This window comes from Zootoca vivipara, chromosome 5 (assembly GCF_965207765.1).
Source record: "Zootoca vivipara chromosome 5, rZooViv2.hap1.1, whole genome shotgun sequence".
Lineage (NCBI taxonomy): Eukaryota > Metazoa > Chordata > Lepidosauria > Squamata > Lacertidae > Zootoca > Zootoca vivipara.
Genome location: NC_142588.1, coordinates 45346269 through 45367884, shown reverse-complemented (window position 1 = coordinate 45367884; position 21616 = coordinate 45346269). Strand labels below are relative to the sequence as shown.

Sequence of the window (21616 nt, the reverse complement as noted above, 5' to 3'; positions counted from 1 at the left end):
CTTTCACAGTCACAACCACCACCATGGGGCAGTCCCAGTGTGTCACCAATCCAACAGAATGACACAACAAAAAATGGTTATTTTCAAGCCGACTCTTGTGTCAGTGAAGAAGTAATCCTTCCCAGCCTTTTTCAAAGCACCATCCAACAGGGGTGTTTTGAAACTCGTTCAACAAAATTTTACTACACCAATGGGCTTGGCTGAAATGCCAATGATGAAAGAAAAAGGAAGGGTGGGGAAATGTTTTAGCAAGCTCTTCAGGACACCAATGAGGCAGGGCCTACCCTGAAGTTCAGGAGTCCGTTGTTGGAGGAGACAATTAACAAGCTGATCTTCATTCCTACTGTATAGGAGGGGGGCAATCATGAAGGATGAAAAAACATCCCTCCACTTGCCAGAAAAAGGGATTTATGAATCAATATTATTATTAATTATTATTATTATTATTATTATTATTATTATTATTAAACTGTACTGACTCCACCAATTTTCTTAAGCACTAGCAAACAAGGAACAGTAGAAAATTTTTCCTAGTTCTCTCAGAATGACTATGGGAGAATTCACAGGGACAACTCTAAATATAAAAGCCTTAAGATATGTTTTGGCACCTCAGATACACTCCTTGGTATAATTACCACTATATCTGTATTGCTATTAATTGTGCAACTGAAATAATTACAAGATGACTTACATGCCTTTTTGAATCTCACAAATAAAAATGCCCTCGTAGAACATAATTTTCTAAAACAGTTTATACAAGAAGCAAAAAGTTGTCCTTATGAAAGGCAAGATTTTAATTGTACCATTTTTTAAAAAATAAGAGTTGCTAGGATCAAAAGATTATAAATTTAATTGTCACAGATTAATCGCCCCTATAGTTGGTATATGTTAGTAGATCCATTTCAACATTTGCTGTTCAAAGATCTAAATAATTTGTGTGCCCATGACATTCATTTGACATTGTACTTAAAGATCTGAAAATCAAGATTATTTCTTGCCAATTCTTAAAACCAATACATTTTAACCCTTTTGTAAGGAGGCTATTGGAACAGCCTCAGTCTGACCAAGGTAGAATAGAGAGGGACTATTACTTCCATTGATTGGAACACTATACTTCTTTTCAAGCAGCCTAGAATAGCATTAGCTTTTCTTTCTTTTTCTGCTGCTGCAGCAACACACTGGGAACTCATGTTAAGCTTGTGGTTTACTAAGACCCCCTATATTCTTTTCACATGCCCTGCTGGCAATCCAGGAGAAGGGGACGACAGAGGACGAGATGGTTGGACAGTGTTCTCGAAGATACGAACATGAGTCTGACCAAACTCCAGGAGGCAGTGGAAGACAGGAGTGCCTGGCATGCTCTGGTCCATGGGGTCATGAAGAGTCGGAAACGACTAAACAACAACACTGGCAATCCAGGTGTTCCCCATCTTATATTTGTGCAGCTGGTTCTTCTTGCCTAAGTGTAGAACCTTACATTTGTCCCAACTGAAATTCATTTTGTTAGTTTGGACCCAGTTCTTCAAACTGTTAAGGTAATCCTGAATCTCAATTCTGCCTTCTACGGCATTAGCTAGTTTGGTGTCATCTGCAAATTTGATGAGCATCCCCTCAATACCTTCACCCAAGTAAATAGTAAAGACACTGAACAACAGTGGGCCCAGGAGAGAACCCTGCGGAATTCCACTTGTCACTTTTTCCCAGGATGACAAGAAACCATTAGTGAGTACTCTTTGGGTTCGGTCAACCTGCTACAAATCCACCTAACAGTTACCTTGTCCAACCCACATTTTACCAGCTTCTTGGAAAGAATACCGGTATAATGGGGGACTTTGTCAGAAATCAAGATACACTACATCCACAGCATTCCCCTGATCCACCAGGTTTGTAACTCTATCAAAAAAGAAAATGAGATTCGTCTGGCATGATTTGTATTTGAGAAACCCATGCTGGGTCTTAGTAATCATAGCATCTTGTTCTAAGTGCTCACAGACTGATTGTATCTGTTCTAGGTCCTTTCCTGGTATTGACGTGAAGGTAACTGGTTGGTAGTTACCTGGGTCCTCTTTTTTCCCCTTTTGAAGATGGGAACAACATTTCCCCATCTCCAGTCTGCAGGGATCTCACTTGGTCTCCAGGAATTCTCATCAGGCCCTGGAGATGTGAATTCATTTAAAGCAACTACGTGTTCCCTTACCACCTCTTTTCCTATCTTTGGGCTGCAGCTCCCTCCTTGTATCATTGATTCTGTTGGGTACTGCTTTCCTTTAGAGAGAAGACAGAGGCAAAATAGTTGTTCAGCAGTTCAGCCTTCTCCCAGTCACCCAATAGCATTTCTCCATCATCTTCATGCAACAGACCTACTGCTTGCTTGCTCTTCCTCTTGCTTCAAACATAGTCAAAGAAACCTCTTTAATTATCTTAACCTCCCTTGCAAGCCTGAGTTCATTCAGAGATTTGGCCCACCTTATTTTCTCCCTGCAGTTGTTGACATCTCATGTATTCTTTGTGATTTCTCCTTTCTTACATTTCTTATAAATGCACTGCTTACATCTCAGCTCATCTGTAAGCTCCTTATGCCGCCACACTGGTTTCTTTAGGTGCCTCCCACTTTTCTTTCTTGCTGGAACTGTCCACCATTGTGCCTTCAATATTTCAGCCTTTTGAAAGTCCAGAGTGCATGTCCAACTTCACTCAGCTTTCACTTGCCTGTGGTGTTTCCCTCTCCTACAATTTTTACCCATATAAGTAACCCCGGGATTCAGAGTGCAGTGTCATCAATATGCAGATGACACCTAACTCTCTCTCTCTCCATTCCATCTGAAACAGGGGAGACATATCCATTTCACCTGGCTTCTGCGTTCCTGTTCATTATGGCTTCTGTTTGGCTATTTTGTAATTGAACTGCAAATTGGATAATTCTGTAATTTTACCGTTTTTTGTTTTGTTTTTTGTACTTTAAAACCAAGGGATACTTTGTAATTAATTTCATTCAAATATAACACACACACACACACACACACACACACACACACACACACACAATTTTTGGGCTTTTCCAGTACTTCTCTAGTATCTACCAATATTCAGGGTTATTAAACACACACTCTCTCTCTCTTACAGAGAGTTAAAAATAGTTCATGAAAAGTGAAAAGAACCACACTTTGCAAATATGAAAAAACAGTAAGTCTCAAGACAGAAAACAATGGAACTATTAAGACTGTTTAAAACTTTACAAATACCTGTATTGTCAACAAGAGGCATTCCAAGTTAATGCCCAACACCCTAAAGCCATCAAGCCTGAACATTAAAGCTCATCAGTGTGCAGAAGAATGAAAATTCACAGATGAGGCAAATAATGTTGCAGCTGAGACTGACAGACAAGAAAGCAGAATGATAAACATAACAGATGGAGATTACTTAAAATATTTAATTTTTTCCTTAAGCTGTGATTATTATTTTTTTAAAAAAATTGAAGTAGCAAAAGAACATTTCAAAACATAAGCTGTAAATATAGATTACAAGATACAAGTCAAACCTGCTTTGCTTCTATTTGCCATGATACAGCAGACTAAAAATATATGTCAATCTGCTCAAAATCACTTTAAAATTTTGCTATTTTCATTCTTGTCTTCAGAATGTTAGTTTTGCCTCTAATTAGCTCCTTTTTCAGGAGTTAGTAGATCTATTAATCAATTACTGTCTTTCCTAGGGCAATTTAAAAGTTGAAAAACACAATAATCATTTTCTAATAAACACATTAACAATTTTTTTTAAAAAAAGTCATTGCATTATGAAGTATCATATTGGCAGTTCATATTGGCAGGTTTACAAGACGCTACTCTGGTAATCAAGGAATCATTTATATTACTGCAAAAAGAGGTTTAAAAAAGGAAGAGCAATTTATGATTACTATTTTTTTATTTAAAAAAAGCACCAATAAATAAAAGCACTATTTTACTTCAAAAGTAAGAAGGGCCACCCTTCTGACTAAACTTAATATGCAGCATATATATATATATGTTACTTTGTGTCACAATTATCTCAGTTTTCTGTTCCGCTGTTCCCAACATGCAACAAACTCCAGATGTGACCTGGGGTTAATCTCACTTTAACGGGTACATCCCTAGCAGTACCATCTTAAATCATTTATTTCATTGGGATTCGTGCCACAGTAACTCTTTGACAGAACTATTGTGGGGCTGCCTTTGACAACTTCTTGGAAACAAAATACAGGTGCTAGATTACTGATTGGGACTGTTCCCAAGCACACTTCAACATGCTGGTTGTTACCCTTTGAAACGAAAAACAGCTTGCAGGCTGGCTACTTGACTCTACCTCTAAATGACTGAAAATGTCCCAACTCTAAAAGAGCATTAAACTATCAATTTTGGTCTTGGTCAACATCTGGATGGATGATCACCTGAGAACCATGTGAATGCCACTTCATGTTCCCTGATGGAAGAAAAGCAGGATATAAATGAAAGTAAATTTTAAAATGTTATTCCACCCCTACACACACAAGCCTGCCTAAACCCTCTCACATTCTTCTCTTGAGTCTCTCTGCTAGTGAGGGACTTCTCAGTTGAGTTCCTCTTGGATATGTAATGCCCTCTTCAGAGAAGCTTGCCTGGAATTAACTTTAATGTCTTTTCAACACCAGCCCAAGAACTTAATTACCTGGGCATTCTGGTATGTTTTTATAGGAGGTTCTAGAACTGCTTTATAATGTCACTAGATTTTTGTGACTTTTAATTTTATTTGCTGCAATGTCTCTGTTTTACGAAGTACAGCTGACTCATCTTCTGTGAAAGAATGTAAGTGGAAGGAAGGAGAAGGTGATGCACTAAGCAACAACCTGTACTAATGTCTGGGAAATAACTCCTAAATGAACTAACTTTTCTAGAAATGCATGAAAAGGTGGCAAGAGATATCAAAGAGACAAAGATTACAACTTCCACAAGAGGCAGAACTTAGTGGAACAGAAGCCAAATACATGATAATGCTACACGTGAATAAAGCTACAGGTCAGATAAAGCTGGAATATAGCTACACCATCAATAGCTTTTAAGCAACAAGTTTAATACAGAATATTTATGTTACAGAAAGGTCATACTGACACCTGACTGTTCTGGAGTCACATATTTAGAAAGCTTCCTTCCCCATCTCCATTTGGGGACACAGCCTAGACACAAGAGGGACACAGCTTAGATGGGTATATAGCATGTTAGCCCGATTGCTGGGCTGCAATCCAGTGGTCCCTGGTAGGGCATTCTAGCGGTTAACAGAGAAAGCATGCAAAAATATATAGGGATGCAAAGGAATGCAAGGCCCAGTTCCAAGAATAAATAAACAATATTCTTATTTAGTTGCAAAGTAATATGGTTTAGTGCTCAGATTTTCACCATCATTTAAGAAATATGACGTGTCAATTGGAAATTTGATTAAAACTAATGATTCAAAATGACATTTTTCTGATTTAAATTAATGATTTAATTTTAAGTTGATCTACCCTGTCTAGACATAAAGGTAAAGGGACTCCTGACCATTAGGTCAAGTTGTGACCAACTCTGGGGTTGCAGCGCTCATCTATTTATCTACTTGCACTTTGAAGTACTTTCAAACTGCTAAGTTGGCAGGAGCTGGGACCGAGCAACGGGAGCTCACCCCGTCGCGGGGATTCGAACCACCGACCTTCTGATCGGCAAGCCCTAGGCTCTGTGGTTTAACCCACAGCACCACCTATGTCCCCTGTCTAGACATAAATCCAATTTATTTCAGTGAAACTATGAGTTCTACCAAGACCCCTCTTTCAGTTAGGGATGATCACTTTCAAGGTGGTTTGGGGCACAAACGTCCTTCAGTCCTGCCCCCATTTTAGTTGATACCCACTTCTAGGGGTGCCAACTTGAACAAAATATTGGGGGGGGGGAGATAAGTCCTGCCCTGCATAATTGATCACAAGATGCAGTGCACACACACCATTTGAACGGCAATGCCCATCAACTTTGGGGGCCCCTGGTCCCCTCAAATATTTTACTGGGAGGAGGCAAAGGGACATTGGCCCCTATGAGCTGGCTCCTATGCCCACTGAAAGGGCCTTGAATGTTGCCTGGGGCAGGAAAAGGATCCGTTTCCTAAGTCTTACAGGAAAGGGCTGCCCCTCTGGGATACAACCTTTTGTGTAACCCAAAACCAGCACAGAATAAAGGCATTGCCCATCCTGGAGGAAAAGGGCAACAAATCTCTTCAGCCTAATCCTACCACCAACATTCAAGTGACGTCTACTCAAATTTTGGCACCTTTAGTTCTTGCTGCTATCTAAGAGTGAATTGTGTCTCATTCAAAGATAAATTACCTCATTAAAATACTATTTTCTTAATATGCCATTTTCATTTTTCTCTTTTCTCCCTAGTAATCATTGTAAAGGGCACAACATTTATTGCCAATTTTTAAATGAAATTTCAATCTTAAAAGGGTCCTCACGGGTGGGTGGGTGTTGCTATTACCCTGACTGTTATATTGCAGAAATGTAATCTAAGGAGTTTATATATAATAAAAAATACTAATTAGACACCTCACTGAGACACCTATCTATTCACATTCTCAAATCTGGCATTTGATCATGCTAGTAACAACCTGTCCCCTTTAACTACTGGACTATTTGTTACCCTGTGTCCAGTGCCTAAGAGCTTGTTAATTACCCAAACTCTCTTTCTGTAGGTCTTGTTAATTACCCGTCTCCTGTCTCAAAGGACCTTGTTAATAACTTCCACAATCCCTCTAAAGAGGGCCTAACAACACATTAAAATTAAAGATGCTTTTCTTTTAGCACCTGTCAAGTGCTGTAAATTGAGAAATTTTCACATCAGTGTATTAGCCTACTGTAGCGTAGCTTTAAAAAACAAACATTTTTTATGGAAATGTTGCACTAGTGCTAGCTATTTTATGGGAAGTTTGTATATTAAGTTGACATTTGTCCTCTGGTATGCTCACTGTACAAGACTGCCATGACAGAGAGCTGCAGATTAACCCCTTGAAAGCCAGTGCAATGAATGATTGCAATTAGGCTAATGAAAGCAATCAAACAGCTTGCAAATGCAAACTTTCAAAGATGTGGAATGGGCTTTAAAACAACATAACCCTATTACCACCAAATGCTAAAAGGTGGGGGCTACCAGAGGCTAAGACAGGCTTGTCATTAACATGCAACCATGTCACCATTGGTGACTAGAAATTGCCTCCTGCCCAAGGTAAAGGTAAAGGGACCCCTGACCATTAGGTCCAGTCGCGGACGACTCTGGGGTTGCGGCGCTCATCTTGCTTTATTGGCCGAGGGAGCCGATGTACAGCTTCCAGGTCATGTGGCCAGCATGACTAAGCCACTTCTGGCGAACCAGAGCAGCACACGGAAATGCCGTTTACCTTCCCGCCAGAGCAGTATCTATTTATCTACTTGCACTCCATGCTTTCGAACTGCTAGGTTGGCAGGAGCAGGGATCAAGCAATGGGAGCGGGGATTTGAACCGCCAACCTTCTGATTGGCAAGCCCTAGGCTCTGTGGTTTAACCCAAGGTAACAAGGCAATAATTCAGATGCTCTGATTTAGCACCCATTCTCTAGCAGCATTTTACACTTGGGGGGGGGGGAATCAGTACAACATTTTGTAAGTCCAACATTTTGTCAGTTGCAAATCCAAGCAAGAAGCTTCTTCCTAAAGCTTTTGCAAAGGCCTTTGCTCTTTGAATTCTTTTTGTGCTCCATCAAGACCTAGTAAATTACAACAGAGCTGAATTGTTCATGTTCTCAAAATATAATCCATTTTTTAAAATTTAGGCTCCAGGCAAATGCATTCTTTTTCAACCAGGGCCTTTTTCTGCTTATCTTTCAGTAGGTTGAGCTTAGATCTGTTTTTAATGTGCATTTTGTAAGTCACCTTTAATTTCATTTTTGGGGGGCAGGGGAACAACTAAATATAATAATTAATAATCATATAGGAAGTGTGCAACACACCTACTTTTTACTACTTTACTACTTTTAGTAGCATAAGAAAGGCAATACAGTATGTCCATTCAGATCTAATGCCAAAACCATGATTTAATGTTAGTCAGCTCATAAGCTTTGTGTGCATTACTACATTCTCTGTTTTCACACACTGTAATAGCAAACTATAGTTTGCTGTGTGAGAGAAATCAGAGTGCACATGTGTGAAAGTGAGAGTGTGTACACAAGGATATAACACCAAAACATGGGTCAGCATTACATCTCTAGCCTGCTCCTCTAAAAAGGTCCACCCTACAAAGAGGTTTTTCTTGTTTAGATTTAATTGACTTAAATCCTGCATTTTTAGTCCTAAGCCTTTTTAAGTAGCTAAAAATGTTAAATACTTAAAAAACAACACCACCACAGTATAAAAAGTTACAATACAACCTTTTTTTTAAACTATACAAAAACAAGCCAGTTATTCAATAAAACAGAACTCAAACAATGCAGCCAAAATGCTTTACTGAATACAGTTTGTGTAAATCTTTAAATAATAATAATAACAGCTGGGTAATGAATTAGGTAGGCTAGCTTCTCTGGGTGGATAAGGTAAAGGTAAAGGGACCCCTGACCATTAGGTCCAGTTGTGACTGACTCTGGGGTTGGAGCGCTCATCTCGCATTATTGGCCGAGGGAGCCGGTGTACAGCTTCCAGGTCATGTGGCCAGCATGACAAAGCCACTTCTGGCGAACCAGAGCAGCACACGGAAACACCGTTTACCTTCCCGCTGTAGCGGTACCTATTTATCTACTTGCACTTTGACGTGCTTTCGAACTGCTCGGTTGGCAGGAGCAACGGGAGCTCACGCCATTGCGGGGATTCAAACCGCCCTCCTTCTGATTGGCAAGCCCTAGGCTCAGTGGTTTAACCCACAGCGCCACCCGCGTCCCTTCTCTGGGTGGATACCACACTGCAAAATGTGCTTGATCTCTCAGGCACTGTCCAAAAGTTTGATAATAAGGATACACTGAACAGGGTCTCATTATTTTAAGGCAGATTTGGGGGCATATTTCTTCAGTGTTCAGAGAATTCTATCTACTCAGTTAAGGGTAGAATTGGCCTTTGCAGGCCGAGCTATGCAAGGCTGTTATTGGGGGAAGGAGGAGAGAGCTTCCTACACAACAGCTGAGTGAGCGCCTTTATAGCATAGCAGTAGCCATCTGGGGTTAAATATTACTTTTGAAATATACTTCTAATAAAAAAAAATGACAACCTTGATGATGATTATTTTTAAAAAAGTTTGCCCAAACTCTGTTTTCATTTTTATAAAACTGACTCCAAGACATCATATCTCAAATACAGTAAAGCTTACCTAGAAGATGGCAGCACTTTTGTTGGCTTGAAGCTTGTTGTAAAGGGATTAGTTGAATCAAAATCAAAACTGTCCTGATGATTTTCACCGAGTGCACTAGGTGATTTCAAATCAGCAGAAGCATCTGATCCTCCATTGCTAAGTCTGTCAGACCGCTTACTATCTTTTTTCCCAGTGACTCTTTCAAAGAGACTAACCTTCTCTTTTTTTTCTTTCTTAACGTCTTTTTTTATTTCAGCAGGTTTTGAAAACAGACCTACGTTTTGGTCCCATGACATGGGGCTTTCTTCGAATGGATTCTTCTGCCTTGGCAGGGTAGCAAACTTCTGAGGCAACGAAGCACTCACATTTTTAAAAGGGTCATTTTGTGCTCCAAAAGCTGAGTCGCAGTCATCAAGTGGCTGACTCACTTTAGTTGTATCTGCACTTAACGTCCGTCTGTGTGGAGATTTTACATTTCCTGCAAATCATTTTGTCATTAGTATACAACAAGAGACATCACATCATATTTGGCAATACCCACACAAAAGCTTGCATAACTACATTTCGAACAGGAAGGGAAACTTGTGGCCCTTTGGGTATTGCTGGACTACAACTCTGATCATCTCTGACCAGGTTGGCTGAGATTTCCCATCCTCATTTCTGAAGGTACTCAATTGATCATTATTACAATAACCAGTCATATTGTTGTTGTTGTTGTTTTAAGGGCATGATCCACCCAAACACAGGGATGTCCAAGTCCCATTGATTCAGTAAGAGGTTTGGGCACATACTTGGTATCCCCAATGAAATAATGTTTCAATATTAAAGATTTATTGTAAAATTCTATATGCACTACAAAAGGTTCTGGAATGCTGTCATAGTTTAAAAGAAAAGTGGATACAATTGACTTTAGCTTTTAATTAAATGGCAAAACAATGTGTGTTGTTTTTATGATTATTAATTTCCTACACTTCCTCCAAGGAACACAGGGAGAAAATAGAAAGCACAGCCTGGACCAAGATCTCCCTGAGGAATTGACAGTTGAGTGGGAATTTGAATCCAGGACTCCTCGATCCTGGCTTGACACTCTAACGTTTAGCTGATGGGTGTGGGAAGTATACCATGCTCCAATAGCACCAAGCAATTTGCACTGAAACCCCTGCTAAAAAAGAATGGGGAAGCTCCATTTTAGCAGTGGTTTCAACACAAAATGTTTGGTGCTACTGGAATAGCAAAGCCTCTTGTGCTGTGGTTTCCCAAAAACATAACCCCCCCCCCATCGGATTATAAGTGCTTGGGAAGCTCTGCACAACAAACTTTGGGAGTGGATGGGGCAACTAATCACATGGCATCATAATGACAGCTACACTGGGGATGGGGGGGGTCGAGATAAGGATCTGGTCCACCAGGCTTAAAAAAAAAAAGATTCATTACCCCTGTTCCAACCATTACACTACACTTGATATATTTACAATTAGCTTCAGTATCTACTTAATGTTTACTATGCTATGAAATTAGAGGACAATCTTATAACAAGCTCCTAAGACTCAATGAATCACCAGATAAATGTGCAAAATGGGCCAAATGGTCAACACAGTATTATAATCTAGTGTTGCACTGGTCCAACAAGCTAACTTATATCACATCAACAGAATGTAACTTTAATTGGGAACAGACAGAGCTCTAAAGTTTCTTGATTTCCCCAAGCTTTTCAGTCACTAATCTTGTTGTATCGCTGTTGGTTCCTTTTAATGTTTTGATACTGCCAGTAATTATTGTTTTATTGTATTTGTATTTTGTGTTTTATTGTATTGTTCTTTGATGATATTTTATTTATCAGCCTGAACATTTTTAACTGAATGGCATGCTGCAGCTTGAGTGGGACTGGAATTATTTATCTCTCAAGCTTTCCTAAAAGCATCACCCACCTGTCAGCTGTTGCCAGAAACCTTTGCACCTAATATTTGGTGATAAGCTGCTTGAACAGGACTGCTGCTGGTACATTACTGATGTGCCCCATTTGCCTTTACCTTACAGTGTAGTCAATATACACTGCTCTGTGAGCTTTTGCAACCAAACATTTCTATAAAGTAAGAGCGAAAAGATAACAGGCTGGAAGCAACGAGCAAGAGTATGTCGAAGTTTCTTACATCAAACAGCATCAACAATTTTCACTTACCACTTTCATCCGCAGAACCAACAGATTCAAGCTGACGTCTGAAGAGGTATGCATTGGCAACTGTGCCCGATTTAATTTTTTCCGAAGTCACCTGGGGCCCAGTTAAATCGGACATTGAATGAGCTGAAGATAGTCGCTGAGGTCCCAACAGGAAAGGCTTTTTTGGTTTAGATTTTAACTGTATTTCACCAAGGGAAGTTGCAGTGTTAGTTTCTGGTATGTGACTGCTTGGAATGATTGCAGAGGATGTATCAAAAAATGTTCCATCAGTCTTCCGACCCTTCATTTTGTCCTTTAGTTTAGCAAATGGAGATTTAGTTTTGTCCTTCATTGAAAGGTCAAACATACTTGCTGTCATATTGTTCCTCATAAACTGAATATTGACCTTTATTTCTCCTCTGTCTTTAGTTCTCTTTCCTTGTTTGGACACCAGGCTAAACCACCTTCAAGATAAGATAACAACACATTGTAAGTTGTATAACATTGAATCAATCTTTTTAAATTTAAACTGCTTCTTTTTTATCTCCCTTTAATCCTATCAGATAAATCATGTAACTGTTAAGAACAAATAATCCAAGAAATAAAAATTGCCTGCAATCAGAGATTTGGGCTGGTGTTTTAAATATATGTATTTTATATTAAGTAAAGCTGCCTTAAAGCAGGTCAGATCACCTGTCTACCTAGCCCAGTAAGGTCTATGCTGCCTGGCAGCAATTTGGGGGGGTTCATAGCATTACCCTATATAGACATGGGTATATACTGTATAAACAGCATTTGCATTACCTACTACTTGATCTTTTTTTTTAACTGGACATGCCAGGGACTGAAACTGGGACCTTCTGCATGAAAAGCATGAGATCTACCATTCAGCCTCCTCCAAATTCAGTTAAAATGATCCCCATGTAGATGAATACAGAAAACAAAAATTCACTTGTCCAGAGCCATGTATTTGGAAAGGTACGAAAAAGAATTAAGACTTATTTTTTTTTTAAAAAACCAACAACAATGCTCTATGATACAATTTGATGAAATGTTACTTTATGAACAAAAATCTGAATTGGTGTATTAACTTAATTAGTAATGTGAAAATCAAAAGTGATTAAGACTAATGTATCTTCCATTAATGCTTCCTTTAATGCAACACATAAATGATAGTATCAAAGTTCAATTTAGGAAATGATCCTTAAGCCAGCCAAAGGCCAGCTGAGGGACTGTAGGAAGTGATGTCAAGTGCTGCTTTGCTAATGGAGAGGGAAGTCTGCCAGCAGGACGGCACTTGCAGCGCTGGAGTCCCGCTCCCTACGCACTCGTGGAAAGCTCAGCAGGCGCAGATGTTCTGCTGCACCGAATGCCAAAACTGGGCTTGTCAGGAGTGGGCAAGGATCCACCGGATCCTTTGTTGAGTAGTTCTTCCCCTGACATCCCCCCCCCCCAAAGAGAAGCCTTCAAATACACCAGCCCGAGAAATGGAATAGTATATTCCCTCCCGCTGACTACAGTTTGCGGGGTGGGGAGAGAAAAAATAACGGGGCAAAAAAGGTAACGAAAATCACCCTGCACCTCCATCCCTGCTGGAGTGAATTGGCAGGGCTCAGGAAGTAGTGGTGACTCTGCCACAGAATCTCACCACAAGGATTGCCAAATTTGTTCTGCCTGATGCTTACAGAGATTTAAGAGTTTCCCCAAATACAGGGATTAGAAAATATATCAAATGCCCTCAAAAGTACAATAGTTCAATGCTTTTGTTTACTCCTGCTGTGATACTGATCCAAAACAAATACAAATTGCTTTCCAGTGAGAAATGCCAACCGGGTATAATATGAACCAGGCTGTGCCACTTGCTATTCAAATGAGATATCTTATCTCTTAGATTGCTGTAAAAACAAAACAAAAAAAATCCCATTCTTTCTGGGAATGGACTGAATGAAGCATCACCCCAATCACCTAGCAAATGTGGTACAGCCTTATTCATTCCTTAACTTTCTTGACAAGAAGAGTGATAAGAATGAGTTCGCCCAAGCCCTGCAGCAGGTTACGATTTCTCCCCAGGAAGTAACTAGCAAATAGGCCTTACGCCAGCACATATTGCCATGCTCAATTTCTAATCATGAAAGAGGCAATATGAATAGCTCGGGTGTTCTTGGTATAACAAAACTAGGACTGTAAATAAAGCCTTGAAGACCACCACCTGCTCCAAATCCCAACTAGCCGTTCCAATAACCCCTTATTCTTTTTCTTTAAAAAGCTAATGATTTTTCACACTCATGAAAGGGAGAGCCTTTCTGGAATAAAAATATTTATGTGCTAAGCTATATTAGCTATTGTTTTAGTTTCTTATATCTTGTGCCAGAATGAAGATATTAAAATATACGACAGAGGCCCTCTCATAACACCACTGCTTCAGGAAACTTCACTGCCTTTATTTTAAAGGCATATGTTTGTTTTAAGGTGCAACCACCAGCAACTTAAAAAGTGTTACGTGCAGCAGGCTATTAGTTTGTGGCTTAGTACAGTACATGGTTAAAGTCACTATGGGTTGGCATACACACTTCTCTCTGTTAAAAGAAAGAAAGCCCCACATGTTGCATGCGCTGAAGCTTTCCTAGAAATTCTAGATCAGCTGGTAGCCTTCATTTTTCTTACAAGAAAAAACACACATGGGGGAATTGCTGACAAGGTTCAGCATTGTGCAGAATATTAAATATCTTTTTTTGTAATACTCTAGTGACTCTGAAGTCTGTCTCTTGGAGAACCATATGTACAGCTGCGTTGGAAGGAGGAAGCTATTAAATATATTAAAAACTAGAAATATTACCAATAAAGACACTTCATCAAATATGTGGATCTCATTTACCCACAAACTAAGCAATGTTCAGGTTACATCAACTTTAAAAAGTGACTTTGGATATAATGCTCCAGGTCTGCTAAATGCATCTGAAAGCAAAAAACCACTATTTAATAAAATTTGTATTTATCACCAGTTTTGAAAGAAATCAAAATTATATTGTTAGATATCAACTTTTGTTTTAAAACCATAGGGTCACAGCTGTGCGTCCTTAATTTTAATTTAAAAAACTGAAATTTTACTCTGTATTTCCATAATTGTGGTTTTTTTTTCAGGCAACACATACACAATTCAGCCATATACCATTTGAAAAAGCAATAGGCTACCTGCCTCCCAGTTGTGCTGGCAAGTTTCTAAACATCACAGTGATAACATTTCTCTAATTTTTCCACCTCTGAACAAAGAGCATCTTCCATCTCTGCAGTGCATTCGTGATAGTAATGTCACACTATTATTTTGTCCTATCTCACAGTTCCGAAATCACTACATACAGAATATTCAATTTCAGTAGTACCTTACTGAAGCTATAGTTCTTGTAAACAGCAATATGCAGACTGAAAATGGATATGTCTATAGGTAGACTTCTGGGCCAACTCATAGCCCTTTCCATGTTACAAAAGTCAGAACCAGACATTCCAAATAGCAGTTAAAAACAACATGATCCCACCCCTATTTTCAATGCTACAGCAAGAGTAGTCCAGATCTTGAGTTAGTAACACTAACTCTAGCTAACTAACACTAACTAAAGCCCATATGCTGAAGTCCCTAAAATACGCATAGTCATGGGTCAAGATTGCACTGCCATACACACTCCAGAGCACTGGATTTCACATTTGCATAGGAAGCTTACTCAAGCAGAGTCTCAAACATATACAGTGGTACCTCTACTTACGAATTTAATGCGTTCCGAACGCACATTTGTAAGTCGAAAAAAATTGTAAGTCAAATCCCATAGGAATGCATTGGGAGAAAAAAATTCGTAAGTCAAAGCAACCCTATGTAAACACGTAAGTAGAAAAAATCCTATCTAAACTGCATCCAAGATGGCGGACGGAGCTCCATTCGTAAGTAGAAAAATTTGTAAGTAGAGTTATTCGTAAGTAGAGGTACCACTGTTCAGTAGATTAGAACTGTGGAAACTGTACACCACAATATCAAGCAATATGCATTGAAGTTTGGGCCAACAGACACTGGCTTCTATGTGTACATGTGTACGCATGTACACATGGCTTCTAAGTGTTCTATGTGTACATCTTACACAAATGTAAAAGCCAATATGCAAGAAGCAGAAGTTTGTGGCTAATATTTTGTCCCAACACAACGAACAGGAGACATGGCCTTACTGAAAAGAGAACAGACTGCTTTTTCATTCTTTTTCCCCCTCCATCCCTTTTTGTTATTTTGCATGCTATGTGTGCTTCAGCACTAGAAAGTGGAACTTCTTGGATGGGCACTGTATGAGAAGGTGACAAGTAGCCTTGCTGGATTTTCATTATGTTTGAAATTGGGGGGGGGGGGTTTAACAGAAAGAAATAGTGTCTGACTGTAGTACCATGGGGAGTATTCAACCACCAAGAGCAAATAATAATTTGAAAACACTTTATTAAAGGTATTTCTTAATGGCATACTCATTAAGGCAAGAAATGGAAGAACAGCTTGTGAATGGTTTCAAATGATGGCACAGATACTAGCCAAGAGATACTCCTAACACTGATGCAATCGTGGAACAAACGGAACTCCAAACTGCAATGTGGGGAGTATAGAGGTAGGCAGAGGAGCATCACCTTTCTCCAACAACAAAATATTGTTTATTGCATGGCAAATGCAGGAATCTCAACTAAAGCCTATGTGACAGATGGCCACCCAACTCTGTTTAAAAGCCTCTAATGAAGGAAAGAGTCCATCACCTCCAGAGGGAGGGTGTCCAAGGTGAGGGCATGGAATCAATTTTGTAGCTGCAGAGACACAGCATGGCCCCTGACAGCCCTGCTCTCTTGTGTCACATTGGGGTTCATCTCCTGAATCACTTTCCCTCCTGCCACTACATAGCGCTGCCTCAGAGTAAGTTCCATTGATCTCAATGAAAACTACTTTCAAATGCAAGTGCACAGGAATGCACTACAGAAGTTGCAAGATTGGAATTTACACTGAAGAGGTTTACATACAACAACAACAACAACAACAACAACAACAACAACAACAACAACAATTTATTATTTATATCCCACCCATCCGGCTGGGTTTCCCCAGCCACTCTGGGCAGCTCCCAAGAAATTTAAAACAGAATAAAATATCAAACATTAAAAACTTCCCTAAACAGGGCTGCTACAAGACAAGCAGAATAAAAATGCAAATTATAAATATATAGGCAATTCCTGTTTTAGACACAACCTATATGTGTGTGATCGTGCACATGCGCACAGCCTGGAAATTTTTAGACATTTCTATCCCACTTTTTCTCCAAGGAGCTCAAGTGTCAAGGCGGGAGTCAGGAACCAGTCAGCAATAACTCACAAGGTGTCAATGAAGAAGTGTGCATGCACACGAAAGCTCATACGAAAATAAAAAACTTAGTTGGTCTTTAAGGTGCTGCTGGAAGGAATTTTTTAATTTTGGTGTCAATGGAGTTAATTTTTTACTCAAGGAAACAAAACAGCTCAGGCCTATTGAGCACAGTAACTCTTCCCAGCAGTTCTTGCCCCAATGGGGCAATTGCAACTCAAGGTCCACAGCTCCCTAAGGTTCTTCCTCTCCCAGGTCCTTCCTAAGCAATCTGAGACACTGTACCAATGTCTAGTCTGTCTCTGTTCCACCCTCTTCATACCTTTGTGGGTTCTGAGAGACCAGCAGGGAGGGGACCTGATCACAGTCAAGCTTTACTTGTCAGTTTATTTCAGCATGTTTATAAAATGTAAGGTTGCCACAAAAAGTGACAATCCAGACACAAAAGTTGTTGAGTTCTATTGGCAGAATTGTTGAACTCCCCCCCCCCCACACACACACACAAGATCTCAAAAAAAGAAGAAGCTTTTAAGCTGTTTTTAAGGAAATTCTACCCAACATGGGTTGCCATATACTGTATATGTTCAGATACTGATTCCGATGGCCAAATCCCAGCAATGTCCAGGAAATTACAGATGATTGGCAACCCTAATACAATGGATCTGATGATATTGCAATCAGTGAATCACTTCCCTGTAATGAATTCATTTGGATTTCAGAAACATTTCAGTTTGACTTATTACAAATGACATTTCATGATTTCTTCATTATATCATTCCATTAGTCTTCCATTAACTATTTTTAGCAGTGATCTGTGAATAAGAAACTTTTTAATGACCATTTTACCTTATTTTATCTTAGAATTTGAAGTGGTGGATATTTCAAGCAGACATTCTATTTTGACATAGCGTTAAAATTGAATAGTAAACATTATGAAACCTTTATGTTTCTCTTGCAATGCTCAAGGCCCAGAACTCTATCCTACAACAAACAGCATTGCAGTTAAGAGTCTTAGACACAATTCACTGCCAGTTAAATAATAAATTATATATATGTGCTGTTTTATAAGATGTAACACATGAATGAGGGAGATGTTAAACATATGACAGCATTATGGGGACAGATATCTATTAGCAACAGTTAAGTGCAACCCCCCCCCCTGAAATAGTAAGACTTCCAAGTTTGGAACCAAGGGTTAACTAGGAAAACTAGTTATTCTGAGATGTTATAGCATCCCAATAAACCAAAAGCTGTATGACCAACACAAGTAGATACCATATGCTCATATTGTGTCTGCCATTACAAATTACAATACTAAAGGCTTCATTGGGAACAATCTGATTATTGTCCTAAGGGATAATGTAAAAGAGCACAGTACTGAAGCATGTAACTGTTCAGACATTCATGTGTTGTGGAATAACAGAAGAACAACCAAATGTATGAGTGAAAAAGAACAGAAGACAGAGAGAACCTACAAAACAGAGTAGGCCAAAATGGTGTACAGTATTTTAAAAAATAAACCATTTCTTTCAAATGGCTATTCCCAAAATAGCAAACTTCATAGTATGGAGGTATACCAGTGGGATTTTCTTTCTTCTGCATTTTGGTTTCATCCAAAGTGAAACTCCTGCACAGCTTGTTCTGCATCGTCCAAATACTTTCTGTTGGCAGGCTAGTGATCCTCAGCCCCCAACTGACAGATGAGACCCTGCCTACCATTTGGGAATAATTACTATGTATGACCACACATCAGTAATGAAGTGTGCATGTATAAGTTTCAAAATCTTGAAAGGCTAGGTGCTCACTGGTAAGCACAAAATGATAATACAGCCATACACCTATTAATACTGCTCTGCATATAAACTGGCTTTTGGAGCATATGGGTAACCCTTAAAGCAAAAAAAAATATATGTTCCCAGCATATGTAAGAAAATAACACTTACTCAGTTTTCCTTCTTAGCTTGTCCTCAAAGATATCATTCAGATCTATCGCCACTTGTCCCAGAAATTTATCAAGCCCAACAAGTGACCTGTGCATCACTATCAGGCAGAGGATGTATTTCTCAGGATTCCCTTCCATCAGCAATCCGGGCAACTCAAAGGAGGCCTCTTCTTTCCATATAGGATCCAGGGTCTTCTCTGCCACGGAGGTGGAGTATTTCTCCTTTCCCAACTGTATGATTGTGTATGTATCATTAGTGCCACTTTTGCCCTTCGGCTTCAGGTCTCTGGCCTGCAGGACTGTGACCTGCACGTGAGTTGGGAACCACTTCTGGGCTTGTTCAGCCAACATACTGTCAGTGGGGTGGAGCAGGTGGGGGGGTTGGGGTTTTTTAAGCAGCAACAGCGATGCAGGTAACCTGTTCTATAGGCAGGTACACTTCATACTAAGGCAGCTCAGTTTAGGCTGACAGACCTTTGATGACATACAGGCACAAGGGTCTCAACTGCTCCTTGGTCAGCTTCCTAACAACAAGTGGGGCAAGATTCTAGCTTCGATTATGCCCTCCGTATTCATTTGCACTGCTTCCCTGCCCCTCTCTTTCTAGCATCAGCCCTGTTTCCCTGCACTTGTGTTCAGGACACAGCTTATATCTTAAGCCCACTGCTCAGCGAGCGGGATTTCCACCTGCTACCCCCTTCGCTTTTTTAAAAGTGGCGGGGTGGAGAGGGCAGAAACCAGCACTGCAGGATTTAAAGAAGCAGGGAGAAAGTCCCCAAGGGAAACTTCTCTCTCTCTGCCTCACTCCCTAGCAAACACCCTCTGCGCTTCCCCCACAGCCTCGGGGACGAACCCAGCGCCCTAGGAGTGGGGCGGGGAAACCCCAAGAGAGCGGCATTTTAAAAAAACCATTTGGAGGTGGGCAAAGGGGGCTGCGGCTGAGGGAAACCTGCGCCCGCCCGGGCGAGGCTGCGCCAGGCTTGTCTCCTCGCTTCGGTTCCCTAATGCCTCCCCACCCCTCACTGAAGCGGCTGGGGGTGCCTAGCCGGGGCAGAGGGAGAAGCAAAGCCGCCGTTTCCAGCCCACGGAGGCGTTGCTTGGGGCGAAGCAGCGGCGCGTCCTACCGCTGGGCCTGCGGAGCGAGAGGGAAAGACGCCCCGCCGGCCCCTCAGCGTTGCCCGGCCGCCTCCCCTGGGCAGAGGCTGCGAGGCCGCCGGGCCGAAGCCGCCACTTCCGCCTTCCCCATTGTTGCCTTGAGCCGGCGCCGCTGAGTGGGAGAGGACGAGCAGCAGCACCGCCTCTTTCCCTGGGCGGTCAGAGGGCGGAGGGCAGGGTTCACACCGCCGCCGCCACCGCCGCGCCTCTCCTCGCTACTCCCGCTTTGCCCTGCCCAGATCGCAGCTGCCTCAGTCCGCGCGCGGGGGTGGGGGTGCTTTTATTTATTTATTCCCCCCCCCAATTAAAAAAAATCCTTTCTCAAGGCATACAGAGGAAAAAGAACGGGGCTCCCCGGCAAGCGGAACATTCCCCCCCCCCCAGGCACCGGTGCGCCGAGATTGGGTGCGCGCACCCTTTGTAGGACATCTCTTTGCGCGCGTCTGGTGTGGCGTTTAAAGTCAGCGCTCATCCCAGGACTGAGAGATCGGTCTTGCGTCTCTATGTACCCAGAGTGGGGTCTTTTTTCTTAGCACCGCCATCGGACGGTGGGACAGACGCGGGAAGCCTCCCGATGGGTGTCTGGTCCTTTCGAGCTGATCGGTTTTGTACTTATATGCCGCTATCCCGCGGCCAGCTCTGTGCCCAAAGCGGCTTACTACACAACAAACATCCCAGAATAGCAAAACGTAGAACGTTGGAAATAGCAGGTGTACAAAAGGCAGAACATGTCGGTAGTTTCAAAATAACATGAAACTTAGCAAGCACAGAATGCTATTAGTGCTGGCACAGTACTCACACAATTTTGAGCTTTGATTCGCACATAATCAACCCTAGTGGTTGAAGTCAATGGGTGATGGTTAAAGCTAGTCATGATGAGAATAGGTCCACTGAAACTAAAGGTCTTAAAATACTATTGATTTCTATTGGTCTGCCTTGTGTGTGAACAAATTTGTTTTAACACTCATTATTCAGTATGTTAAAAACATGACCTGTTTTCTGCCACAATAGAGCTGGGTGGTGTTCTGCTAAATTTTACTCAGAGTGGATCCATTGAAAATAACATGACGTAAGTTAGATCCTTTAATTTCAGTGCATCTACCCAGAGTAAAACTTATTTAATTATCTCCTTCAGTGCCAAAGAAACTCTTAATTGCCCATAGATTAAAAATTACATTTTTATGGGTCATGATGGCCTGAGAAACTACAGTAAAAATGAGAGCCAAACGTGAGTTGAAAGGTGGAGAAACTCCAAAGAGGAATTTTAGGGAATGGTCACAATTGATATGCAGTGACCATAGTGGAATGACCACAAGAACAATGAAGTAAAAGATCCCCAAAGTAGGAAAACAGCACAAAGCAGAACGATTATTATACATGAAAAAAGTGGAATTAATGTACTGTTCTGAAGCAGAATTATAGTGCCACAATAATTCCACAAATGGAATAACAGCAATTAAGAATGATAAATTCAGAGAAAAACTAGTTTTAGTGTTTTATAATTTCCCCAAACTATGCAAGTCCACAAGTTTTAATGATAGTAGCATTTGTACCATATTATGGTTGCTGCATACTCCTTTCTCTCTGCCTTTCTCAGCACCTGAAAAGAGGGGATTCAAGCTGAGCTCCAAAACTTTGAATGATTGGTACTGTGT

General features: G+C 40.7%; 1 protein-coding gene across 4 annotated transcripts in view; it reads right to left on the bottom strand.

Moving 5' to 3' along the window:
- RAB11FIP2 (RAB11 family interacting protein 2) overlaps positions 1-20173 on the bottom strand; it is a 32294-nt gene extending 12121 nt beyond the window's left edge. The window contains exons 1-4 of one of the 4 annotated variants that reach the window (XR_004693894.3): positions 18808-20173; positions 11518-11960; positions 9357-9816; positions 5121-5185 (exon numbers count right to left, since the gene is read on the bottom strand). Coding sequence is in view for 3 of the 4 variants with exons in the window: in XM_088670524.1 (XP_088526650.1) it covers positions 2169-2265; positions 9357-9816; positions 11518-11960; positions 18808-19157 (1350 nt within the window). In the remaining variant the exon portion in view is untranslated. Of the gene's footprint in view, positions 1-2056; positions 2266-3410; positions 4456-5120; positions 5186-9356; positions 9817-11517; positions 11961-18807 lie in introns of those variants that run through there. The other 3 variants (XM_088670524.1, XM_088670525.1, XM_035138045.3) reach the window with 3 other exon arrangements.
- Positions 20174-21616: the final 1443 nt, after the last annotated feature.